This window comes from Clarias gariepinus, chromosome 6, assembly GCF_024256425.1.
Source record: "Clarias gariepinus isolate MV-2021 ecotype Netherlands chromosome 6, CGAR_prim_01v2, whole genome shotgun sequence".
Lineage (NCBI taxonomy): Eukaryota > Metazoa > Chordata > Actinopteri > Siluriformes > Clariidae > Clarias > Clarias gariepinus.
The window spans coordinates 23905591-23932125 of NC_071105.1; the positions used below are offsets into that span (position 1 = coordinate 23905591).

The following is a 26535-nucleotide window of genomic DNA, read 5'->3' on the forward strand; positions in this document are numbered from 1 at the left end:
CTGACTTTTTAGTTGTTCCTGTTTCCCTTATGGGCCAATAGGTGACCCAGTAACAGATGCTTAGAGCTATGATGCAGACCAATCTAAACCAAATACCCACACAGACTGGTAAGTTGGTAAGTGTGGTGAAATTGTGCCTGCACTTTATTAAATCTGAAAAGGTTCTTGACTCCTTTTGAAGTCATGTGCTTGTAATGACCTGCTTAATGGATGTGCGATCCTTCCATTTTCTTAAAATGCTCAAGACCTCAGCAACCACAATGTTCAAATGCATTGTGAAAGCGGAAAACCTTGGAGAAAATTCTGTGAATGCACTCCAAACTTCCAGTTTCATGTTCAAAGTACCTGATGAACAATGAAAAATTCATTCCCAAATTGGTGTAACTAGGGGGTTATGGATTGTGAACTGAATTCCACTCATTCTGAACCATTGATCAGTGAGTCACACTTAATGCGCAGTCAGCAACACAGACCTACCTAATCATCAATTCACAAAATGAAAATTCTCAGAATAATAGTAATAAGAATTACTAATTGTGCTGCTTGGCCATTTCTCAACACAACGAGAAAGTTTGCCAGGAAATTTATTTAATCATATGGAGCCCACTAGCATCTCCAGGTAAATCCTTAAAAAGTTTATCAAAGAAGCTGTCACACAAGATATATACAAACAGGTGACCAATTACAGTAAAAATGAATTGCTTTGTTATGCTGTGGGGGATTTTTGTTGCCATGGTTCGAGTTTACATTTTCACTTTAGAGTGAAAGGGTATTTTAAATCAATACAAAGTTATTTTGAATCAGCTTTATCTCTGCCAAACCACAGGCTGTTGCATTGTAAATCCTCAAACAGGTTCCAATCTATTAACTGTGACCCTGACATGCCATATGACTCATCATATTGTTGAAAATCTGTGGATGGAATATTACTACAGGTTGGAAGATATCTCTCCTATCAGGACAGAAATGTTTATTCAGGTCAGATATAATTTTATACCAAGTGAACTTTCCTACCAAGGGGTCTAAAAATGGACCCAACCCATGAAAACAAAATCCCACTGACATTGTAAAGCCGTACATCATACAACTGTCTGAACTTCCACTATTTTAATATGTCAATGAATATATTACAAGACTACTGTAAAGAAAAGAAAAAAAATAGTGAAAATATACCAGAGAAAAAAGGGTTTCATTTGACCTGCCATGTTTTGTCTAAGAAATATAAACATGGTCAAAATAATGCTTACATGAAGTAGGTTTTCGGAAGAATCATGTATTTATCCAAAAAAAGACAATTACTTAACCAGGTAAAAGAACTTAAATTTTTTTTCTTAAACGAAGAGGGCACTAATGATTTGGTATTTAAAAGTGGTAGGGTGTGTGAGTAACCCAGTTGGACATCTGGTCTTTGGTACGCTTGGCAGAGCTGTGAGATGTGAAGATAGATTTGAAGACCTCCGACTTCTCCTCCATGTCCTGAATGGACCGTTTACTCCCAGCTGCAGCAGTGGGCTTGACTTGCTTAGAAGAACCAGAAGGTCCTGGAGCTATTTTGTATATGTAAAAGAGGAATAAAATAGTGTAATTAAAAGCAATGATTTTTGGTTAATAATTTAATAATTTAATTTAAAGCTTAATTTATTTTTAACAAAAATGCCTAAAGAATTGGTCTTTGATGTTTAATCACAACAGCCTACATTGACAGAAGCAGAAGCTCATCCTGTCACCTATTCTATACAATGTGTTTAGGTGTTGGGCTTTCTTCTTGTTCATCTACCCTCCACTTTTGTCCCGAACTCAAGCAGTGGTGGTAATTCGGCTTTGGAACAACCAGTTTGAAATCCCAAAAAATCTGACTGTATTTCAGCTTTAGATTTCCTTGAGTCTCTCATCTTTCTAGCTTTACTGAGAGTTGGAGCACCATAAAAAATGCGGTAACCATTTATGTTCCTTTGCCTGAAGTTTATGTTTGCTTTCTCCCAGACTCTTAAAGAAACTAGAAAGTGTACAGCTACACAAGAGGTGGACAAACCTTTCAAACTTAGGGCTAAAAATATTACAGTAAAAAATGCAGACACTACAAATTCTACGGCTGATTTTAAATATGAAAAGACATTTGTACTGACTGCATTAAAATGTACTTATTTCAATATTTAGGGCTTTAGGGTAATGTGCAATTGAAAGAAAATGTAAATGCTAAAGTGTCTAGTAGATTTTAATGGATATAAGATACTGGTATGGATGTGAATATTAACAACAGTATTACAACAGAATTAATTATAGCAATGACAAAACTATCAATTATAGATAGCATGTCACATTGCAAGTTCCAAAAACCTCGAAGTAGTCTATTTTAGTAGAAACAACCACTGGAAACAAGTCATTCTAACATTATAATTATTTGGGATGCTTGGTATTATGTGGGGCATTTAGGTTAAACCAAGACATTTACATTTGTAACAGCAGTCAGTCTAGTAGATGGGCTTGATAAACTTCATCCCGGCTCTGCTGAAAGAGGTTAATGAATCAGCAAAGCGGGAAACCACTAAAACCGAAATGCTAGTACTGTAACAGGAAGCCAGGCAGATTTGCTTGTGAATTTAGGATAAATTGAGAAAAAAAAAAATCAAGGCATAATTTTATGCTTATGTTTTAATATGAGAATCAGAGGACTGGTTGTTTTCAGTCACTGGGGTGATTAGAATATTTAAAAATTCCTGCTGTTCTGATTTATCGACCCTTTAAAAGTTGAAATTGAAACTCAGTTATATGTGATAACTTCAATGTGATTTTTTTGGAAATACTATTGGCCTACATGTGCCAAATGCTCAGGTCCCCAATGCCATAAGCCACTCAGCAAACAATAGTCATCTCCCTTTGAGGAATAGTGCATGATGAAACAATATGGCAATGGTTTTGTGCGAGATTCCTGGTCTTTGGTTTCATGAATAGTCGTACATAGCTAACATTACAATAGAAACATATTAATTATACCTTCTGCATCTGTTGATTTGAAAGCCGTCCCAAGAGCCTTGTTTTTCTTTGACTTCTGAAGAAAATACATTGCAATAGTGAACATTAGAAATGTTTTCAATTAAGAAAATTTTCTATACAAGCATACCTAGATTTAAGAAATGGTACCAGATCGTATCTAAAAGCATGGCAATGTTTAGTATACAAGATGTTCTGTATACAACTGCATTTTAAACTTTGTTGTGTTTGTTAATTTTTACTTTTATGCATTTGGCAGATGCCCTTATCCAGAGCGACTTACATTTTGTATACCTAGTAAAACTGGAGCCCTACCTTGAGTGCTTTAGCTTTGGACCTTCTCTCCTCCATTGCCTTCTGCAGCTTCTCTTGCTCTTCTTTGCTGCCATTTAACATCACAATATCATCTTCCTGAAATGGGTCTCCACACTACGAAACATTGAACAGTTCATGAGTTCAGTATCAATTAGGCAAATGCCCGCTTAGCCTGAAAAGTACTGTAAGTAAATAAATGTATAAATAAAAGTTTAACTGTTAATGTTTTTTTTTTACACAGAATTGTTTTTTTTTTTTGTGATGAACCTCTTTCAGCCAGAGAATTTCAAAGTCTTGCATAATCAAGCAATATCAAACCTGAAACAAAGGGGACCAAAATAGCTTCACCCATTTAAACATAAATTATTGATGTTTACTTTCTAGTACATGATTTTAGATGTTAATAGTTTTATAAACCTCACGGACTCAAAACAAATGCAGGGTTTTTTCACAAGTTCATATCAAGCCCTATATTCAGCTTTTTAGCCATTTTGCTCAAAAATCAGCTGTAGTAACATCCTACTCAATTTCCCAGATGGCTGCACATATAATCACTAACTGATAGCGGGATCAACATACTTTATCATCAACATCTAGGAATATCATCATACCATCAAGTTGTAAGCAATAACTGCATACCACCCACTAGCTGACCTTGGTAAACTCCCCCTTAAATTTATGTTAAAAGAGTTAGCCATGAATTTAATTAAAACAGGTCAATGAACCAACAAAGCAGGTTAGTATAGGGCTACTAAAACCAAAATGCTGAACTTTTACTATACCTGTACATGAAACAATAAGAAAGAAAGGATGGCTCTTGGCATTGAGTAACATTTTATCACAGCTTTTTTACATAGATTGACAACTTCATGAAAATAGGTCTGTTACACTAACACTTTGTTCATTTAAGACAAAAATGAATGTGAATTAAAAGGAACACATTCTCTTGCACTTGTTTAAAAAACAAATTAGATGTTTTATACATTTTAGTGTCTGAATGAGTCAGGAGGGTTTATTATATAAACATTTATCCAAAATACCTTGTCCAGAAAGCCCACAGCAACTGTATCATGTGGTACTGGCATATGCTAATAAAGTTCCAGATTCTGTGCAGAAAAGTTATAGATAAGTCTGTGGCTCACAATTTTTACAGCCTTAACGTTCAATATCCTTCTGGAGGTAAGAAAGTAAAGAACAGAATGGACAAGATGCAGAAGTGTGTAATGCACTAGTTTAGAAAATATTTCCATAGAATGTTATAAACAGAAGATCACTAAATATTTTGGGTGTGGTCCTTATGTTATCATCAATTTTACATAAGAATTGAAATATGTGCTTGTTAATGAGGCCAAAGATGTATGCAACTATCTTGTCGTCATACACAATGCACTGGACTGGGCGCACTGTGTCAATTGTTAAAACTTTAACTACATAAATACTGACACATAGGATGTGTCACATTTAAAAAAGTGGTCTTTGCATGCACATGAGCATTATCTTACTCCGTTTCTCCAGACTGCACACAAAGGTTCTTGCCAGTAATTCTCTTGCATTGTTTTTAAAATCACCCTTGTTATGACCAACTACTTATACGCTCGATAAAATCTCCTCATGGACTATCAGTAGAATCGATCCATGCAATCAAACACACAAACTATAAGCATGTTGAGAGCAGTGCAGAAATTGTGTAGAAAGTATAGAAACTTCCTATCCTCCAGGAACGATACGTGCCCCATGCAATGCCACGAAAGTAACATGTGAAAAGAACCTACTGATGGTTTGGAAAACAAGTTGACAAAAGTTGACAATTGTTGGGAATGTTTTAGTGGCTTTTACAGGCTGGAGATGGGGAATTACAAATTATGCTATAAAAATCATCTCCCTCTTCTGTCTGGCCTTCCACCTTTTTTTCTGTGACTGTTGCCATGTGTAAGCAATTAGTAGTAGCACTGTCATATTCATGGCATAAAGAAAGACCTCGCAGCAACCCAGAAACAGCTCACTCTCTCCAAAAAACAACTTGTTAATGAATCACCTACCAGGTGGAGCTCACATCAGAAAATGGTGGCAAGAGTGCTTGAACAACAAACTTAAGTCCGGCAGAAATAAAGACCCGACACGTGGTGCCAAAGTGGCAAGGCATTAGTCCTGAAGTCCATGCATTAAGCATTACATCCTCTCCTGGAGGTCACAGATTATACGCCTTGAGGGGAGTCATATGCAACAGTGTCCTACATTAGGTAAGCCTTTATTCGTCACAAATACATTACTGCACAGTGAAATTCCTTCTTTGCATATCCCAGCGTAACTGGTGTCAGAGCGCAGGGTCAGCCATGATATAGCATAACTGAAGCAGATAAGGTTAAGAGCCTTGCTCAAGGGCCCAACAGCCGCAACTGACGACCTTCTGATCAGTAACACGGTGTCTTAACCCTCTGAGCTACCAGCCCATAAAAGATTCATAATAAGCAAACCAGGTAACTGATGAAGCATCTTAATAAGATTCAAAAATCAGTACATCTAGCTAGACAAGGCAGAAGCTATTAGACAAAGAGCACTGTCTATAATAATGAAGGATGGAGGCAGAACCATCTGTAGGAACAGAAGAAATAGGGGGAAGAAAAAAGAGCTGCTACTGCTGCACTACTATACCTGTTTATACCTGTATAAACAAAACAACGAAAATTGTTGGGCAGCTTTTTAAAAGAAGGCAAATCTCCAATGCAGATCAATTGTCTCTGACCAAAAGGCAAAAATGCAAGAGTGAGCTGAAAAGCTACCTCTTGTCTTCTTATTCAGAATCTGAACCCTTGGAATGGTGGAGACTAAATGAATGAACTTCTCATGGCTGAGCTAACTCAATAAAAGATACTGCCTCAAAGACCCCCTCTGACATAATTTTTGGTACAGGGGGTAATAAGACATGTTCCAAAATTTAAAATGAAGTCCTGTGGGACTGTGAAAAGTACTTGTTAGGTCTTGTTCACACGGGCGTGTGAACACACTCATTGACTCCCATGTGTAGAAAACACTCGCCGCTTGATCCGCGCTTACCGGACACTACAAACGCAAAAAAAACGCTCGATTTTAACGCCCGTGTGAACGAGGCCTTATAGTTACAACATCTTGAGCACATGGCGGTTGTAGTCTTTTAATATTGTTTATTGTATCCTGATGGTATATTCTACATTAAAGCAGACAGTTTTTTTTTTTTTAGATTTACACCATCTTATTACTTTCTAGCTAGTGTTTATTTAATGGTGACTCAAGGTGAGGTCATTCTTTTAACCTTAGTTTTTTTTATTATTATTTAAGGCGAGTACTTCTTAAATGGTTTAATTAAATCTTTTTTTTATGCTGGATATTAAAAACATAGCTAATTAAAATTAGCAATCATGATCAATATCCACCGATAAAGTAAAAAATAAAAATTAGCACGATAAAAATAAGATAATTTTAAAATTAACAGAAAATCCTTTCAGAACCAGAATGGACACCACCTGACCTTTACTTGAGAAATCATATCTGCATGTAATGACAGTTTAATAAATTATGAAATGTTTAATGTTCTTGTACTCGGTGTATACACAAGTGATCCAGATAAGAGATAAAGAGTAATAGGGAACATAGACCTGACTTCAAATATTTATTTAACAAGAAATTTCAAGTTATACTTTACGAGATATATATATATATATATATATATATATATATATATATATATACACACACACACACACACACACACACACACACACACACACTATAGATATATATATTATTAATAATTGCAATTACCAATTACTTTAATGAATCCCGATGAGTAGGCATGAACAATAATAAATTAAGTATAAAGCATTGTTTATCTTGCCCTGCCACGTAACAGAAAAGTAGAATTCTATAAATAGTCTGAGGTAGTAAAAAAGAAAGAAAAAAAAACTAGCAGTGTTTGTTTTGTGGATCCACCCTGATTGCCTGAATACTGTTACCAATTCACTACTGTATGGACAAGGTTTAAAAAAAATGTGCCAACAAATGCACTAAAAAAAAACACACAAGGTGTTGCGCTAGGTCAGTTTCTACTGTATATAAATATGCACTTAAATGAGTGATGATCACGGCCAAAAGATTAGTTTTTTGCGTCTGTGTAAAGTGCAGTCAGATGCAGAGCACCACAATTATGCATCCTGGATGAATGTCAGTAACAAAAGTAACAAAATAATAGGAATGATGATGACAATTTTGTTCATTCTAATAATTTATGGTACAACCTAAAAATTTATCAATTCTTTATTGTTGGTATCTGAAAAATCCTGTTTCTCATTCCAACAGCTGGTAGCCAAGATTAGCACATTCATTCGACTTTTTGGAGAGGTTTAATATGGAACTTTTTCACATCTTTTCATGTTACAATAACAAGATTTTATTGGGCTTTTATGTGATGGACCAAAACAAAGTGGGACATAATTGTGGATTTAAAGGAAATGAAATGATTTTCTTATAAAAATTAAAAAGTTATAAATAAAAATCTGAAAAGTGTACCGTGTATTTGTATTCAGCCCAATTTACTCTGATATCCCTAACTAAAATCTAGTGCAACCATTTGGCTTTATAAGTTACCTAATTAGTAAATAATCCGCCTGTGTGTTATTTAATCTAACACACACAATCTAAGTCTGTTAATTTAATGTTCTGTGAAGCTCTCAAAGGTTAATTATTAGTGAACACATAGCATCAGGAAGTCCAAGGAACACACCAGTACGGAGTACTATTCTATCCATCAGCCCAAAACGGAAAGAGTATAGCACAACTGCAAACCTACCAAGACATGGCCATCCACCTAAACTGACAGGCCAGGCAAGAAGCACATTAGTCAGAGAAGCAGCCAGTAGGCCCATGGTAACTCAAAAAAAAAAATAAAATAAAAATAAAAACTGCAGAATGAGAATACAAAAGACAATCTGTCCACAGGAGAAAGCCATTGTTGAAAGAAAGCCATAAGAGTCCCATTTGCAGTTTGTGACAAGCCATGTGGGGGTCCGGCAAACATGTGGAAGAAGGTGCTCTGATCAGATGAGACCAAAATGTAACTTTTTGCTTTAAATGTAAAATGCTATGTGAGGCAGAAAATGAACACGCATGAACACAAATGAACATGTGCATGGTGGTGGCAGCATCAAGTTGTGGGGATGCCTTTCATCAGCATAAACAGGAAGCTGGTCAGAGTTGATGGAAAGATGGATGGAGCTAGATTTTAGGAGAACACCTGTTAGAGTCTGCAACAGACCTGAGACTGTCTGGCTGGAAGGTGAACCTCCACCCCAATAACCCAAAACATAACTACAAACTCACCTCCAGCTGTGCTTCTGATTAGAAACTACTAGTTGGGAGGAATGTAGTATGTCAGACATTTTCTGGCTTAGTTAATGCACTTCTAATAAAAGTAAAAAAATAAAAAAATAAAAAATACATTATTATGAGGTTAGCATTAAATTAATTGTCTTTTACAACAGTGGTCCTCAACTCCCGGGCCGCGGCCCGATACTGGTCCGTGGATAAAATGGTACCGGGCCGCACAATAAATAATTAAATATTTCCGTTTTATGTATTATCGGAGTCTGAACGATATTTTATTTTAAAACACCTTTTATTTTGAGAAATGATAGGATTCTTTTGGTTTTGTCTTGCGCGCCATTGCGAGAGCCGTTGCAAAGATTTCTCTCAGAAAAGAAGTCGGTAGTTTTAGTGACAAAGAATGGGTCGCAAAACTGGCTTAATGCTTTTCTAGATTAAGATCATGGCAGAATACCCTGAGATCGCCACTACAGCACTGAAAACCCTGTTGCCATTTCCAACATCCTATCTGTGTAAAGCGAGGTTTTCTGCAGTGACCGCAACCAAAGTAAAACAACGGAGTAGACTGGGCATAAGCAACACACTTGGGGTGTCATTGTCTCCTATCACTCCCAGATGGGACTGTCTCGTTGCAGAGAAACAAGCTCAGGGCTCCCATTGATTTATCATTATCGTGAGTTAAAATTTTCATGAAAATAAAATGTTCTTTATATTTGTTTTTGTGTCGTATCTGTATCTTATTTTGAAGAGATATTTAAACGTTATCATAGCGACCAGAGTCAGTGAGCGTTAGAGCAGTGTTCGAGAGGAGAGAAGTAGAGCTTGTGAGTATTAGCAGGCACATGCAGAAGCCTTTCTCTGACGGTTCACCCCCACCCATCCACACCCCTGGGCCACAGAAAAATTGTCAAGCGTTGACTGGTCCACAGTGATAAAAAGGTTGGGGACTACTGTTCTACAAGACAGAAATGTTTATCCACTTCCTCTGGTTTTATTATCTAACGATTTAGATATTAGAAAGCCTACTGCAACCTACCATGGGGCACTCTCATGTGCCAGTTAACATACAGATTTTGAGCGGTTGAACAACGGATGTATACATATGTATATTTGCAGTTAAAGTGCATAAAATCCAAAATGCCATCAATTATTTAAAAATTGTTGATTTTATGCTGTGAGCTATATATTATATTGTATGTACTATTATGGGAAGAGGATTAAAATATTTTGGGAAAATGACAAACAAGAACCCACCAAAAATAACTGCTAGGCAAGATGCTTAAAAAAATTATTTTACTACATAGTCCAGTCGTCCAAAAATGCATTACAAATTACATTTAAGGAACATAATACAATACTATTATACAACAGGTAGTTCTGACCGAGTATTCTGACTGGACCAGAGAAATTCCACAAGTGCTAATGTAGAGGATAACAGGACTGGGTAATTTATCTATATGCATCACTCCGTGTCAGCTTTTCTAACAATCGTTAATTACACTAACTGTCGGTCGCCAGAATGGTTGAAAGTAGGTCTGTACGGTGCACAGTATGGGAAGGAGAGATGGGCAGCTGCCTGCCTAAAAACCATATCCAAAAAAATAAATAAAAATAAATTACTGAACCACTTTCAGCAAGAAAACACACATCTAATGATGATACATCATCTTTTTTTTTTTTTATTTAGTCCTGTCCAATTCTTTTTACCCCGATTTTCTCCCGAATCTAGTCGTGGCCAATTACTCCCCGTCGCTAGGAGGCTCCCACACACATCAAGGCTACTACAACCACTCAGTCGGGAGGACGAAAGCTATCCCGTGTTTCCTCCGAACCATGTGACGCGAGCCGACCGCATCTTTTCGAACTGCTCGCTCACGCACCGTTAGGAGCGGATTAACACACTCGAAGGAAAGCGCTAGCCGCTCCTTTCGTGTGCGTGAGCTCACAGACGCCCCTGATTGGCTGTAGAGCCGTGACTAATGTGGGAGCACAAGTACCTCTCATCCCTCTCCCCTGAGAGAGCTCGGCCAATTAGCTCTCTCTGTGCCTCCGGCTATGAGAGGAAAACAGCATCACCCGGGGTTCGAACCACCGATCTCCGGATGATAGGGCGAGCGCTTTACCACTGCGCCACTCGGAGGCCCATGATACATCATCTTAAACAGCACTTTGTCTCCTTAGCCATTGCTTTTAAGTTGTTATGAATCGCATCTGAATCGTCTGTGTTGTTTTGTTTATGGTTAACATTGGCTTTAAAGCCAACTAGCTTCCAACACAAATCTAAATCCCAAATCCTTCTCTAACCCCCAAACAAGGGCACTTCTTGGTGTGTAAAACAAGGAATTCTCACTCACACCCTACAAAGTGCACAATTTTTTTTTTTTTTTTTTAAATAGTACATAGTGCTATTTGTGATTAAACTTTGAAAGCCCAGAGGTTAGCTCAGATCAGTTAGATCTTCATAGTACAACCAGTATGAATTTAAAACTTCTTTTACTCCTGTTTATCACACTGTCGGTCGCCAACTCAGCGCTAGTTCAGTCAGTATACGTGTTGGCGAGGTCTCGTAACTGGGTAAATAAAAAAAATAATACATAATCGTTTGTTGAAATGATGTTTGTAGAACTGTTGTGTAAAATCAGTATCATACTCAAGGTTGTGCTGTTGTACTGAATATCATTACAGCTGTGATATCTTTAGCACATTTTCTGTTTTAAAAAACCACTCATGTCTATGGCCACATCACAGGCAAGATGATATTTAGTACAACAGCACTCACTCCACACACAAACCTGTTCATAAACATATTACTTTTTATTGGCTGTTAATGTATGTACAACTTAGGACCGCCTTGTTGCAGAGGTGTTTTCTGATTGGCTAATATAGCTGCACTATATTAAAATATGTTGACTACACAGCCTACTTTACTTAGAGCATTTATTTAAACATATTTGACATCATGCAAATACATAATCTTACATTGTCAGACAGAAAAAAGAAGAAGAAGAAATTAGACCTTAATGAAATAATAGCACAACCTTTAGAGGGGGGCTTTACATAAAGCCAATGACAGAGAGCAGGTCAGCTACATTAAGCTGAAAAACAAAAAGATATACTAGTAAAATGCACACTTGATGTGTCTAGGCATGTGTGATGTAAGGAGGGCGTCTTCCATCTTGTTATTTTGGTAACTAAAAAAAAAAACCTTTTGAAGTATATTTTTTGTAATTTTTACACCGTTATGCAACTTGCATAACTTATTTCCTACTCCTTGTTTTATGTTATGGCTTCTTACCTTATGACAGATCTCAGTCTTTACCTCCTTGAGAGCTCGTTCTGAGAACACGCAGCCACAGGTGAGCAAGTAGCAAAACCTGACAGGAGCACACACAATAAATAAAAATTAAACACTGCACACAGTGATTCCATTATTTTTACTTAATTTGTACACAAACTATAAAAACTAATTATGAGGAAATATATCTTCATCTCCAAGGAAAATAGATAATATGCTTATAATCTCTCTGAATTATTTTATCATGTGGAAACATCAAACACCCATCAGGAGAAAAACGTATATAGTAATAATAAAATGTAAGCGGAAACTGAAATTAACATATACCGTGAGGCTGGATGTGCAAGATGTTGCAGAAAACAAGTCTAAGTTTAAAACATAAGCTACAGCAAGCATTAAGTGAGTCTTTATATGTTGTGTTTTGGTCAAAAGTGTTGTCACGTATCCTGCTCCAAAATGCTAGAATATGCTTCTATGAACGTTTTCAGCTAGATAACATAGGGACCCTCCATGGTAACTTTTTAGTTTGAGCTCATTGTCAAAAAGGCAGCCCAAAGTGAAATGTGAAGATATTTGGGCTATAAATTAAAAGGACAAATGCCTCTAAACACAGTAGCACAGCTGTGAACAGCCTAGTTTAAAGTGTGCCTTATGAAGGCATGCAACACTCAAATCTGGCCAAACATCTGCCAGACAAACATTTGGATCATGTCAAACAAACAAAGCCAGACAGGTGTTAGCTAACTAGTTCACTCCTATGTTATGTCCATGGAAGAAATGCAAATGATTGATGCCAAAACCACTCGGCTGTAGTGATGTACATAACCTACATATCTGCATAGTGCTGAAAGCATCGTCCATGACATGTTTGCATTCAAATCATGGTCTCAGATGGGAACTGTCAGGTAACTACAGCAGCAACTTTTGGAACATGCAAATGCCACATCTAGCATAAAAGTCACACTGTATCCTGTACCCACAGCAGAAATTAATTAAGGCCACCTACATCAATATCTATACAGTGGAACCTCGGATTCGAGTAACGCGGTTTACGAGTGTTCTGCAGGACGAGCAAAGATTTTTAAGAAAATTTAACTTGAAAAACGAGCATTTTCTTGGTTTACGAGCACCGAGTATCATGTTTCACGCATGCGCTTCTTGTTTAGATGCCGAGTGTCACGTGATCACAACTGAGCCAACGGTTTTTCTCTCTCTTGCGCTGCGGAATCGTCTCCCCTGCTGGGTCAAATTCAAATTCAAATTTTATTTGTCACATACACAGTCATACACAGTACGATATGCAGTAAAATTTTTAGACAACTGCTCGTGACCTAAGAATAAAAGAATAGGAATAGGATTAGGAAATAAATATGAAAATTTAAATAAAGGGTAAGTTTAACTAGGGAAGAATAAAATAAAAATATACAAATAAAAGCTAAAAATAAAATAACTGTACACAAAAATACACAATATAGAAAATATATGGAGAATATATAAAAAAATGTAAAACAATAAGAGCAGCCGAATAAATGGTAATAAAAGAATAGTAATGTCCATGGTTGTGCAATCCACATATTAAAGTGACTTATGCAGTGCAAATATGCCTAAAGTGATTTATTTAAAGTGACTTGTGATGGAGTGATTTGATGACCAATTCTCGCATATCCCAATTAGGAAACTGGGGTCAGAGCGCAGGGTCAGCCAGCTTGCAGCGCCCCTGGAGCAGATAGGGTAAAGGGCCTTGCTCAAGGGCTCAACAGTGGCTGAACAGTGGCTCAACAGTGGCAGCTTGGCCTTTTTTGAAAGGTAACGTGCAGGTTAATTTGTTTTACTTAATATTTTTTTTTGTATTCATTATTTTTATGTATTTATTTTTTTGGGCTGTAGAACGAATAATTTAAGTTTCCATTATTTCTTATGGGAAAATTAAATTCGGAATACGAGCCCACTTCCGGTAACGAATTATGCTCGTAATCCAAGGTTCCACTGTATAGCAAAATAACAAACGATTTAAAATAGAGATATGACTACTGGCCATTTTTTACATACTGTATAAAAACATTAAGAACTCTCAGTTTGTGAAACATTAGCCTTCAATATAATAAAAACCTAATCCTAAATCCCATTTATTCATTCTCACAAAAATGTTTTCTGGATATGGTATCCCACAAACTAATTAGGCCCTCCACATTTTTCTATCCTTGCATTATTGGTTGTTCTTTTAACCATAAAATTCTAGTGACTCAGAGAGGTTTGAGATTAAGACCTGATGGATTACTGTAATTTTAATAAGAATGCCACTGATTTAATTTATATTATTTATTTTTCTTTTTGTTTAAAAAGTTTGGGTTTTGATTGCATATATCCACTTTTGATACAACAACAGACTCTAGTAGGATTGAAATAAAAAGAAATATAGTTAAATACCATTTCCTTACTTTAGGCTAACAACTGATTTAACTATAACTAATTCAGTGAGACACTTCTCATTTCTTAAACAAGCATGTCAGAAGACAAAAAAAAACAGTAGTCATGAAAACGAAGAGTCAAATTATTGGCATGTATCAAGAAACAATGTCTAGAGTCAGGGAGCATGAAGAATTGTTTTAACACATGAAGTTTTTAGATGTGCTGGAGACTTTACTAAGTGATTTGAGTCTCTCCAAAACTAATGCAACTCTTTATAGAAATAAGGGTTAGGACATTGCATAATGTTGTGAAAAATGCCATAACAAATGCACTGCAATTAAAAGTTAAAAAGCAGTTTGACAAAATATTAGATTAGGTGACATGGAGGTATCCTCAGGCTTTGGGGTTGCTTTTCTTTAAATGTAACTCAGGCTTTAATTTGGAGGGAATAAGAAAAAAGCTCCAGATACCAGTCAACTTTGGCATAAGATCTCTAGAAGCTTTTGCATAAATGCTGAAAATGAAGAAAAATGTTACTTTTCTGCATGACCCCAAGTACACATTCATATCAACAACCCAAAGGCTTTACCAAAACAAGATCAAGGTTTTGGAATGGACAAGCCAGAGTCCAGATCTATATCCAATTAAATATTCATGAGGTGACCTGAAAAGGGCTGTGCAGAAAGAAACCAAGCCAATTTGACAAATGTCAGAACGCGTGTGAGAATGTTTGTGATCCAAGGGCTGACTCTTTATCCAAAAAAAAAAAAAAAAAAAATGGGGTGACATGACCACCATGCTCACGTCATATTTTCCACTTTCTGGGTTGCACAGCCACCTGGTGTTCAATTGGTGCAACTGCATTAGATGCACATTCACACATCGCTAAACTAGTTTATTAATGGTCAGATTATTAAGAAACCTGATCTCGACCCCTGATGAACTTCCCCTTCATCTCTAAAATTTCTCGAAAAGATAGTAGCGGAGCAGCATATGCTATAGAAATAGCATATATGAACTGTATCAGTCAGGATTTAGACCTTATCACAGCACAGAAATAGCACTCGTTAAAGTAGTAAATGACCCCTTATTGGCCTCTGATCAGGGTTGTGTAACTATGCTTGTATTACTCGACCTCAGTGCAGCTTTTGACACCACTGATCATGGTATTCTTCTTCACAGATTAGAAAATGTAGTAGGAATTAAGTGTACAGCCCTCTCCTAGCTCAGATCCTATTTGAGCGATTGTTATTGGTGTGTAGACTTAAATGGTGATTATTCTGTATGCTCTCTAGTGAGGTTGGGTGTTCCACAAGATTCAGTTTTAGGCCCACTGCTTTTTTCACTTTACATACTTCCTCTGGGCAACATAATCTGTAAACATGGTATTAGTTTTCAGTATCAGTTCAGTAAACAGTATACCAGTATCAGTAGTAACAGTTATATGTCTCAGCAAAACCAGAGGAGAAAAACCAGCTTACTAAAGTTGAGCAATGTGTGCAGGACATAAGAGATTGGATGCTAATTAACTTCCTTCTGCTTAATAAAATTTTAGATCACACTGTAACTTTAGATAGCCTTTCTGTTTCATCAAGTGCAATAGTGAAAGACCTCGGTTTCATTTGAAGCTTATGTAGATAATATTAAAAGGATAGCATTCTTTCACCTCAGAAATATTGCCAAGATAAAAAAATATACTGTCGCTAAACAATGCAGAAAAAACTAGTTCATGCTTTTATCACCTCTGGATTGGACTATTGTAACACATTACTGTCTGGTTGTTCAACTAGATGCATAAACAAGCTTCAGCTAGTCCAGAATGCAGCAGCAAGTGTCAGGGGCAGACTAGGATCAAAAAGTGGCTCATTAATGTACTGTAGAGAACAATTTTTAACACCAGTTACTAGTATAAAAATATAATGCAATACAGAAATCAGCGCTATTTAAACATATTTAAAGTATGACTGAACATATACTGGGTCATATTAGTAAAACAAAGAAAAGGATATCAAGACAAACAACATTTAAAACTATAAAGACAATATTTTAAAAAGAATGGCCATAAAACTGATGTGGTTTATCATCACTGACCCTGCTGCACTTGCAGCTTACACTGATGAGTGGTATATCTTACACTGTATCAAGATGATACCTCCTGCGAAATTTTTATGATATCTCACAAACAAAAAGGCCAATTTGTCTTTTCCTCATAAAGTGTTTAGGTGAAATTCCACCTATACAAGTGTGACAAATACGCAAAGAAAAAAAAAACAGGAAGGGCAAATACTTTTTCATGGCAGAAAAAGCTTTGCCCCAGCTGTAGTTTTCATAATACGCGGTACTGACAAGCAGCCTGCATCCTTTGATCTGCATCCTATGATTTTGATTGTCTCTTATTAAGTCACAAGGGTGTTAAAAAAGCATTCATCATTTAAAGTTATTCAGATCAGTGTAAAGTTAGTATGATTTTGAAAGTGCTATAAAACTGTGGCAGGTGGAGTTATAGCACTTTCAAAATCATACTAACTTTACACTGATCTGAATAACTTTGAATGATGAATGCTTTTTAACACCCTTGTGACTCAATAAGAGACAATGCAAAGAATATTCTCTAACAGCCTGTAAATGATACATTTTGGCAGTATTGTCTTGCATCTTTAAAAAAAAAAAAAAAAAATATATATATATATATATATATATATATATATATATATATGTGTGTGTATATATATATATATATATATATATAATATATATATACACACACATACACTCAGCAAAAAAAGAAACGTCCTCTGACTTTCAACTGTTTTTACTTTCAGTAACCTTAATATGTAAATATTTGTATGAACACTAAAAAAGTCAACACCATAAGACAAAAACTAAAAATGTTTCACAATGTGTCACTGAATGAAGGGAAGCTCAAAATCAAAAGGACCAGTCAGTATCTGGTGTGGCCACCAGCTGCTTGAAGTACCGCAGTGCATCTCCTCCTCATAGACTGCCCATTGCGGACAGTCTGAGCACTGATGGAGGGATTGTGTGTTTCTGGTGTGACTCGGGCAGTTGTTGTGGCCATCCTGTACCTGTCACGCAGGTGTGATATTCGGATGTACCGATTCTGTGCAGGTGTTGTTACACGTGGTCTTCCACTGCGAGGATGATCAGCTGTCCTTCCTGTAGCGCTGTCTTAGGCGTCTCACACTGCGGACATGGCAGTTTATTGCCCTAGCCACATCAGCAGTCCTCATGCCTCCCTGCAGCATGCCTAATGCACGTTCACGTAGATGAGCAGGGACCCTGGGCATCTTTCTTTGGGTGTTTTTCACAATCGGTAGACAAGTCAGCAGCAAAACGGAGCTCATGGTGGTGGCACAGGCATCACTGCTTAGGAAGGTTGCGGACCTCCACCTGGATGTGGATGGCTGTTTCATCACTCCATCCCCTGAAGTCTGCAATCTGGGCATCATCCTAGATCCTACTCTATCCACTCATCCACTCTTTCATCTCCTCCAGTCTGGACTATTGCAATGCCATCTTGTCAGGTCTGCCAAACAAAGCCCTGGATAGACTGCAATACATCCAGAATGCTGCTGCAAGGCTTCTAACAGGCACTAGGCCCTGGCACCACATCACTCCCATTCTCAAACAGCTTCACTGGCTCCCCATCAAATCACGCATTAGTTACAAAGTCCTCCTCCTCACCTACAAATCTCTCCATGGACTGGCTCCCCACTACCTTACTGACCTCCTCCACCCCTCTGAGGTCCCTGCGGTCCTCTTCCAAGGGCCAGCTGATCGTCCCCCGCAGCAGACTCAAGACCTTTGGTGACAGAGCCTTTAATGTAGCTGCCCCCACTCTCTGGAACAAGCTACCCCTTCATGTCCAATGTGCCCCATCACTACCCCTGTTTAAAAAGTACCTCAAAACACATCTCTTCACAGAGGCCTTTGGCCTCTAGTCCCCCCCCCCTTCATGCTTACATTACACAAGCTTTATACTGTAAAGTGACCTTGGGTATTTTGAAAGGCGCTATATAAAACTAAGATATTATTTTTATTTTTATTATTTAGTGTCCTGCGTTTTTAGAAATGTGACCTTAAATGCCTACTTTCTGTAAGCTGTTAAGGTCTTAACAACCATTCCACAGGTGCATGTCAATTATTTGATTATGGTTAATTGAGTATGCATACCCCTTTAAACCCTTTACAACGAAGATCTGTAAAGTTATTTGAATTTTTACAACATTATTGTTGAAATACACAGTCCTGAAAAAGGGAAGTTTCTTTTTTTGCTGAGTATATATATTTTTTAAACTCACAATACTGCCAAAATGTCTGATTTTGCCATCAAACTGTTTATAAGGCTCCTGGGTCGCTGTGAGACTGGTGCTACTGTTCAAGTTCAAGTTGGCTTTATTGTCATTACAACCATATACAGTTAGTACACAGTGAAACGAAACAACGTTCCTCTGGTCACTAAAAATATTGTCTTTATACGTAGTTTTCTATGTTGTTTGTCTTTTTTACATTTTTGTATTGTGTTATATTTTTATAACATTAAATAGTTTTAAAAATTAATCTCCACTTTAATGAGCCAATGTATTATGATGTGGGATGGGATGTTGTAGACTCCGGTATCCCTGACCAGTTACGGTATAGGCAGAATCTGTTTATTTGAAGCATTTAACAGCATTTACCTCTAAAGCTTTTTCTTATTTTCACGTAACATTCAGCTCCACCTTTTCTTCTTCCTCCTTTTCATTCATCGAAATTATTATTACTTTGCTCAGAAAAAATTCTCTGTATCAAGAAAGGATCAATACCTCTTCCTAAAAGTTAAGGGTTTCAGAACACGGATGGAATAGACCAAACAAGTTAATTTTGAGGGAGGGCGATACATCCGCACACGCTCTGTCAGCGGAGCCCGTGCGATCGACGCACTCATCCATATGCGTCAAAAAGAGATGCGATATTATGGTTTCCGTAAGTTTTTTTTATATTTGCGTACTGACTGGGCTCGCCCGCACTGGCCAGCGGCCCACCGGGAAAACTCCCGGTGCTCCAGACGGCGAGAGTCCTCACTAGAACCAGAAGAAACGAGCACATCACACCTACCTTATTTTCACCTCATCGGCTCCCCGTGAAATTTCGCATCGATTTTAAAATACTACTCTTGACATATAAAGTATTAAATGGTCTCGTGCCACAGTATCTGAGCAAACTGCTAGTGTCTTACGATCCGCCACGCCTATTTCGATCAAAGCATGCAGGCTGCTTGTCAGTACCGCGTATTATGAAAACTACAGCTGGGGCATAGCTTTTTCTAACAAAGACTACAAAATTATGGAACAGTTTTCCAAATAGTGTTTGGGACTCAGACGCAGTTTCAATGTTTAAGTCCAGGCTAAAAACCTATTTATTTAATCAAGCATTTTTGAAAGCAGATTTGTCTTGGGTAAAGGAGCAGATCTGGGGGACTCATGGACATAGAATATTTGTTTTACATAGAAAAGAATGTGACATAGAATGTTTTCTTCTGGCTCTCCCTTGTAGATGCTGTTATAGTTAGTCCTGCCGGAGTCTCTGCTTGCACTCTACACTAAATATACATTTACATTATACATTGTGACTGCGACCATATCTAACTATTATCTCTCCTCTTCTGCTTTCCCCTTTCCTGTTCTCTCTCCTCCTCTCTCTCTGTCGAGCTACACATGTCATTCCTGAGCTGCCAGTAATCCAGACTCCCTCTGCCCTCCGGACCTGTCTGACCCATCCTGATGCCCAGCGTCTGGTTGGAGATCTCGTCGCGTGGATGCCCGGTCTGTCTCTTTGAGATGCGTCTGGTGTCTGGGGATGGTTTCACTCTACCATGAAGACAGTTCTGGCCTCGACTGGTGTTGACAGCTGTTTCTGAGGACTTGATTTGGCTGCATTTGCTGATAGTTCAAGACTGGAATTTACTACAAGTCTACCTGAGTCTCCAATAACTACCTGGACTCCATATTAACATCAATTAACATCGACAGTTCATAGCTGAACTGGCTGCCACTTAACACACAGTATTAATGCAGATCAATTTCTGCTTTCTGTTTCACCCAAATGAGGATGGGTTCCCTGTTGAGTCTGGTCTCCTCAAGGTTTCTTCCTAATACCATCTCAGGGAGCTTTTCCTTGCCACTGTCGCCCTCAGCTTGCTCACCAGGGACAATCTGATCATATTGATTCATAAACATTCCATACAAACTTAAATAATTCTTTTGATTGTGTAAAGCCGTTTTGCGACAATGACAACTGTTAAAAGCGATATACAAATAGAATTTAAAATTCAACACCTGTATAGCCACTCATTCATGTAATTGTCCAACCAGCCAATCAAAAGGCAACAATGCAAAGCTTAAAATATGTGGCATGACGGTGCTAGACATTGGTTTAAATATTTCCATAGCTGCTGATTGTTAAAGCTGTATATATAAAGTATTTCACACACACACACACACACACCTCTTCAACTCCTGTTTTTTCACACATACACACACACAGCAGTCTCTAGAGTTTACTCTCAACAATGCTGTAAAGAAAAACAACCAATTAGCGAAAGGAGAGAGTAACACCTTGTTAATGGAAGCTGAATGTGGCCAGAGCTGACAGAAGGGCAGCAACTTTGATAAATATGCTGTAAAATTGCGAAGAGCAGAAAAGCATCTCAGAACGCACAATAAATAGATCCTTGAATTGGCTACAACAGCAGAAGACCATTCAACAGGCAAAAACAAAAGAATTAGACTGCAGTGCAGGATTATAAACGCATGTCTCATTCTGATTGAAAATTCATTCCAACCAAAGCAGATGGTTTACATCATTGGTGCCACTTTTCTACAGATCGGTGTTCTCCTATAACAGTATGGCTATTACTGGATCTAGCATCATGATGTTATGCAAGTAAAGCAAGCTCTTACTTGTGTTTGCCATTCATTTCCAGTCCCACTACAGGGCAGATAAACATGGCGCAATGCATGTCTTCATAGCAGTCACCCTTAGCATTCCTCCTCTCTCCTTCCCATGCTGGGTTATCAGTCAGATTTAACTCTTTTACATCCTTTTATGGACAAAACAAGCATATAGACACAGAAAAAAAACAACAACAGAGGGATATTAAGCTGTGTAAACAGTACATTGAATTCTCACATATTTGTCAAAATGCCAAATCTCTGACACTTAAATAAGACCAGCACACCAATAATAATACTACTATTAAAGGTCATCATACATTAAAAGAAAAAAAAAAAAAAAAACAATGAATAACTGTAAAAACAGCAAACAAGAATGAATGAAGTATAAAACCAAATGATCCTCAATGGTAAATTGAAATTTGATTGAAGTGCAGCCTAAAATCTTTTTAATTAAACATAGATTTTAAGCCGTTTTAATACTACAGACTATACTACAGTTTTTCTGACAGGGAAATCCAGAGACAAGGAGCAATGCAACTAAAAGTCTGTGGACCTCATGGAGGTCAAACAGGTTAGGGGTGTAAAGAGGATCCTAGTTGAGGAAGAGTAAACAGAGGAAAAGGAAGTGTACAACTGCAAGCTGAAGCAAATAATTAATATAGAGAGAGAGAGCCAGTAGAAGTGTTGAAAGGAAAAGGTGACATGATGCGTGCAGTAGAGTTCTAGTTGACTTTTGTGATGGAGGTTATATGGTAGACCAGAAAAAAGTTAATGACAATCAACGCAGGACTCAGTGCCTGAGTAAGAGAGACAGCGGATTGAAGTGTAGGGAACGCACACTAGCAAACATGCAATGCTACAGAGATGCAGAATTGTTAACAGCATTAACATGAGATTTAAATAATAAGGTGTTGTCAAAAATGACCTCTAAATTTCAAGTCTAAGGAGACAGAAATAGAATGGAATCATCAATACAAAGAGAAAAATTATTGGACTTGGAATTATTATCTTATTGCTTATCAGTGGAAGAAAAAAAATATTTTTTAATTCAAGCTGTTGGTGAGACAGAAGGGTAGAAGTGCAGTCACGCTTTGTGGAAAGATAAAGCTCTGCATCATTAACAGTGGAAATAAATACCGTGGAACAGTGGAACTCAATTCCGAATTTGCCTGAGAGGGGAGATGATAAATAAAAAAGCGAAAGGGGGCCGGATACAAAGCCTTGGGAAACACCAATACTGACAGGAAGAGACTGAAATTCTTTAGTTGGACAAATTGGGTGTGGACAAACTGTGTGCAGGTAAGACCCATATTTACTAATGTATATGATGAAATCTTTTAGAGAATATTAGTTCGCGAATCATGGTGTTTCACCTTACCAAGTGATCTATAAACCAACTAAAGCTTGGTACATTCACACAGACTTCAAAGAAGCTTTCTTTGGGTAAATCAATAAAGACTTTCTCTGGTTGATAGTCAGGTAAAATTTAATGTAATTGGATGCTTTTATAACAACAGCATAATAAATCCACCTAACAACCACAAATGAAACCATAATACCCTGGATACACAGTCTACTTGTCCTGGTCCTTGTCTAACAACAACAGATGTGACTGTGCAAACAACAAAATGTTGTATTTAAATATATGACTTAAGAGATGACCTTTTCATACTTCATGTCAGCATTAGTCCTTGGGCTCACCTTAATTCCACGTATGTGTGCAACAACTTCAGTGTTTGGTCTTTCTGCTGATTTATCCAACAGATACTCAATGATGGCATCTTTATTGTACACCCTGTTAAAAAAATATCTAGTTAAGTTCAAACAATATCAATGTTAAACGGACTGAAACTATATTTATTTGTAGGTTTGGTTTGAACTCTTTTACCTCCCGAGTTCACAGGCCACAATAGGACGCCGTAGCTTTTCTTGGCTCAGGCTGCAGTACTTCCACTTGGCAGCAAGTTCTGCATTTTTGTCCACCTTAAAAACACAGTTAGGGAGAAATATCACTTTTCAACTCAATGATGCAACACATCCTGCCATAAATTACTGGATGCAATATGTAATACAAGATATATGTTTGCTCTTAAAAGCAAGTAGCTCCCAAACCTAGCTTACGTGTTAGAATGAAAATCACTATAGGCATAAAGACTGTATTAGCTAGATTTCAGGGACCCACAAAGCTTCTTCATTGTCCGTGTGGTCAGCTGCAAACATTAGTCATTGTCATGTTGATTTGTGAGCAGGGACTTTCTCGAATAGCAGCCTTTCAGTCCACGGTGACATAAAGCGCACTTAAATTAAATAATTGAAATAAGGTTTTCCAATCACTTCCATGGTTACCGGTGTATAAAATTAAGCACAGAGGCATGCAAACCGTCTTTACAAACATTTTTGAAACAGTGGGTCGCATTCGGGAGCTCAGTGAATTCCCACATGGTACCGTGACAGGGGGCCACCTGTGCAATAAGTCCAGTCATGATATTTCCTCACTATTAATTTTTTTTTTAAGTGATATTATATCAAAGTGGAAGTGACTGGAAATGACAGCAACTCAGCCACAAAGTGGAAGGGCACATTAAAAATCACAGAGTGGGGTCAGCGGATGCTGAGTCACATAGTACACAGAGAAGTCAACTGTCTGCAGTCGATAGCTACAGACCTCCAAACTTCATGTGACCACCAGATTAGCTCAAAAACTGTGTGTAGCGAGCTTCATCAAATAGGTTTCCCTGGCCGAGGAGCTGCATCCAAGCCCTACATCTTCAAATGCATTGCAAAGCATTGGATGCCATGGTGTATTATGCCAACACTGGACTCTAGAGAGTGGAGGTTCTGGATTGACGAATCATGCTTCTCTGTCTGGCAATCTGATCAAAAAGTTTGGGTTTGGCAATTGCCAGGAGAAAGATACTTGTTTGACTGCATTGCGCCAAGTAAAATATTTGGTGGACGGGCGGTATAATGTGGGGTTGTTTTTTTTAGGAGTTTCGCTTGGCCCTGGCTGGGCCCCTTACTTCCAAAGAAAGAAACTCTTAATGCATCAGCATACCAAGAGATTTTGGAAAATTAGATGCTCTCAACTTTGTCGGAACAGTTTGGGATGGCCACTTCCTATTCCAACATGAAGAACTTGAGTGGCCTGACCTTAAAAAGATAGAGCACCTTTGGAATGAATTAGAGCAGAGATTGCAAGCTAGGCCTTCTCATCCAACATCAGCGTCTGACCTCACAAATGCGTTCTGGAAAAATTCCCATAAACACACTCCTAAACCGTGTGAAAAGACTTCCCAGAGAAGTTGAAGCTGTTATAGCTGAAAAGGGTGGGCCAAAGTCATGTTAAACCCTATGGATCAAGAATAGAATAGTTTATGTGTGTGTGTGTGTGTGTGAAGGCAGATTAGTTATTACTTTTGGCAATATAGTGTATTTTTGGAAGTTTCAGCAACATCATCCTAGGAACAGCAACATATTTTCCTGTGCTTTCCTGATGAAAATATTAGACAGTGTGTTAATTTTAATTGTTGTTGTTCCCAAACTAAATCCCTCAATATGGCATTAAAACCAGTGGCGAACTGTGGCAATAAAAAAAAAAAAAAAAAAAACACCATTTGTCTGCCAGTGTTTGCAAACTATGTAAACAGTATGATCGACGTTTAAATTATTTAGCCCACGTTCATGAAGCTCCGCCCCCAGGCTCTACGGAAGTTAATCTAATAAAGTCAATAAAATGACTGACAGGAAGTTTAACCAATTACAAACAAATATTCTGCAACGGAAAAAAAAATTCCAAAACGGATTTTTTTAACAGCTTCATTTAGCTTTTGTTAAGGCTACACGGCATTTTAATAATGTCAAATGTAATTTCCTTAAAGTTACGTGTACAAACAAATAATAATAATATAAATAAATAATAATCCCCCCCCCCCCCCCAAAAAAAAAAAAAACCTACAACACAATATAAGAGATATAATAAGAGGCGACTATTTGTACATATTTATAATAAATATAATTAACAAACAGGTCAATAGTCAGTGACCGAACCTTAATATTTAACCAAATAAAACAGAGAAAAAACAAAGACAAATTGATTAGCTGTAATGTTTCAAACAGACAATTTCTGGTTGTCCAAGAACGACTTGCTTGCTGCTTTAGTCTGAATGCGAAGCCCCAGAGAGAAAGTTACTCAAACTTGTTTAATTATTACAAACAATACACTGTTATATTTGGATGATTCTAAATGTTTAGAAGTATTATTATTGATATTATATTCATATTATTATCAAAAAAGATCCGACTCAATGGTCTAAAACCCCTCAACGTTAGCTAGCCAGCTAGCTAGCTAGCTTAAACGCACGCGCGTCTATATCGTCTTACTAGCTCTTACCTTTTCCACCTTCTTCGGTCCTTTCACTAGTTCGTGTCTTTTAGGAATGGTTCCTCCGTCACATCCCATCTTCACTCACAGAGCCCAACGTTTTATACAAAAAATCAGAGCGTTCCCAGAGCTAACAACTCCTAACCTAGATACATTAGATGATGTTAGCATATAAACAACCAAAGAAACCCCGAAAAAGACAACTCGGCTGGCTTATGATTGTGTGTTTGCGCTGTTGAGTAGCGCCCCCTGTGACCATCAAAAATGAATACACGTTTACGTTGCTATTATATGAAACACTAGATGGCGCTAAATTGTTAACTTAAATAAGCGTATAGACGGTTTTTAAACGTGTATTTGCGGTCTTTGACAAATATTGTCTATGGCGTCAAACTCATTTCACGTAATTACACACAGTCTGATGTAAATAGTGCCATTAATACGTGCTTAACTCGGTTGCATAAATATTTACCCCTTTTAAACCTTTGCATAATTTGATAAAATGTAATAAATTATGATAAAATGATGATGATACAAAGGTGACAAATCTACACAAAAGATGACATAATAGTGAACTGAGGAGAACTTCAATATAGTTAAAAAAAATTACAAAGACAAAACTAAAATATCAGTTGCAGGTAAAAAAAAATAAATAAATAAATAAATCTTTCCTACACAAAAAAAAAATGGTTTAACACTGCACTGTGTTTATATAGGTCCAATTTAAATTAGTTAAATTTGTTAAATGAACACTGGGGATTTTACTAGATGTATGTGTTTTTTTGTTTCTTTTTTTTATAGGAGACATAGTTGCATTATGGACCATTTTAGGC

At 37.4% G+C, this 26535-nt stretch overlaps 1 protein-coding gene across 1 annotated transcript; it reads right to left on the reverse strand.

Annotated features, from left to right (window-relative positions):
• Positions 1 to 567: 567 nt before the first annotated feature.
• Positions 568 to 25913, reverse strand: rtf2 (replication termination factor 2). The gene is made up of 8 exons (XM_053499428.1): positions 25712 to 25913; positions 23210 to 23304; positions 23023 to 23116; positions 21328 to 21467; positions 11957 to 12035; positions 3307 to 3420; positions 2995 to 3049; positions 568 to 1547 (listed from the first exon to the last, which is right to left on the reverse strand). The coding sequence occupies exons 1-8, from the start codon at positions 25778 to 25780 to the stop codon at positions 1363 to 1365; spliced, it is 831 nt and encodes a 276-aa protein (XP_053355403.1). The 5' UTR covers positions 25781 to 25913; the 3' UTR covers positions 568 to 1362.
• Positions 25914 to 26535: the final 622 nt, after the last annotated feature.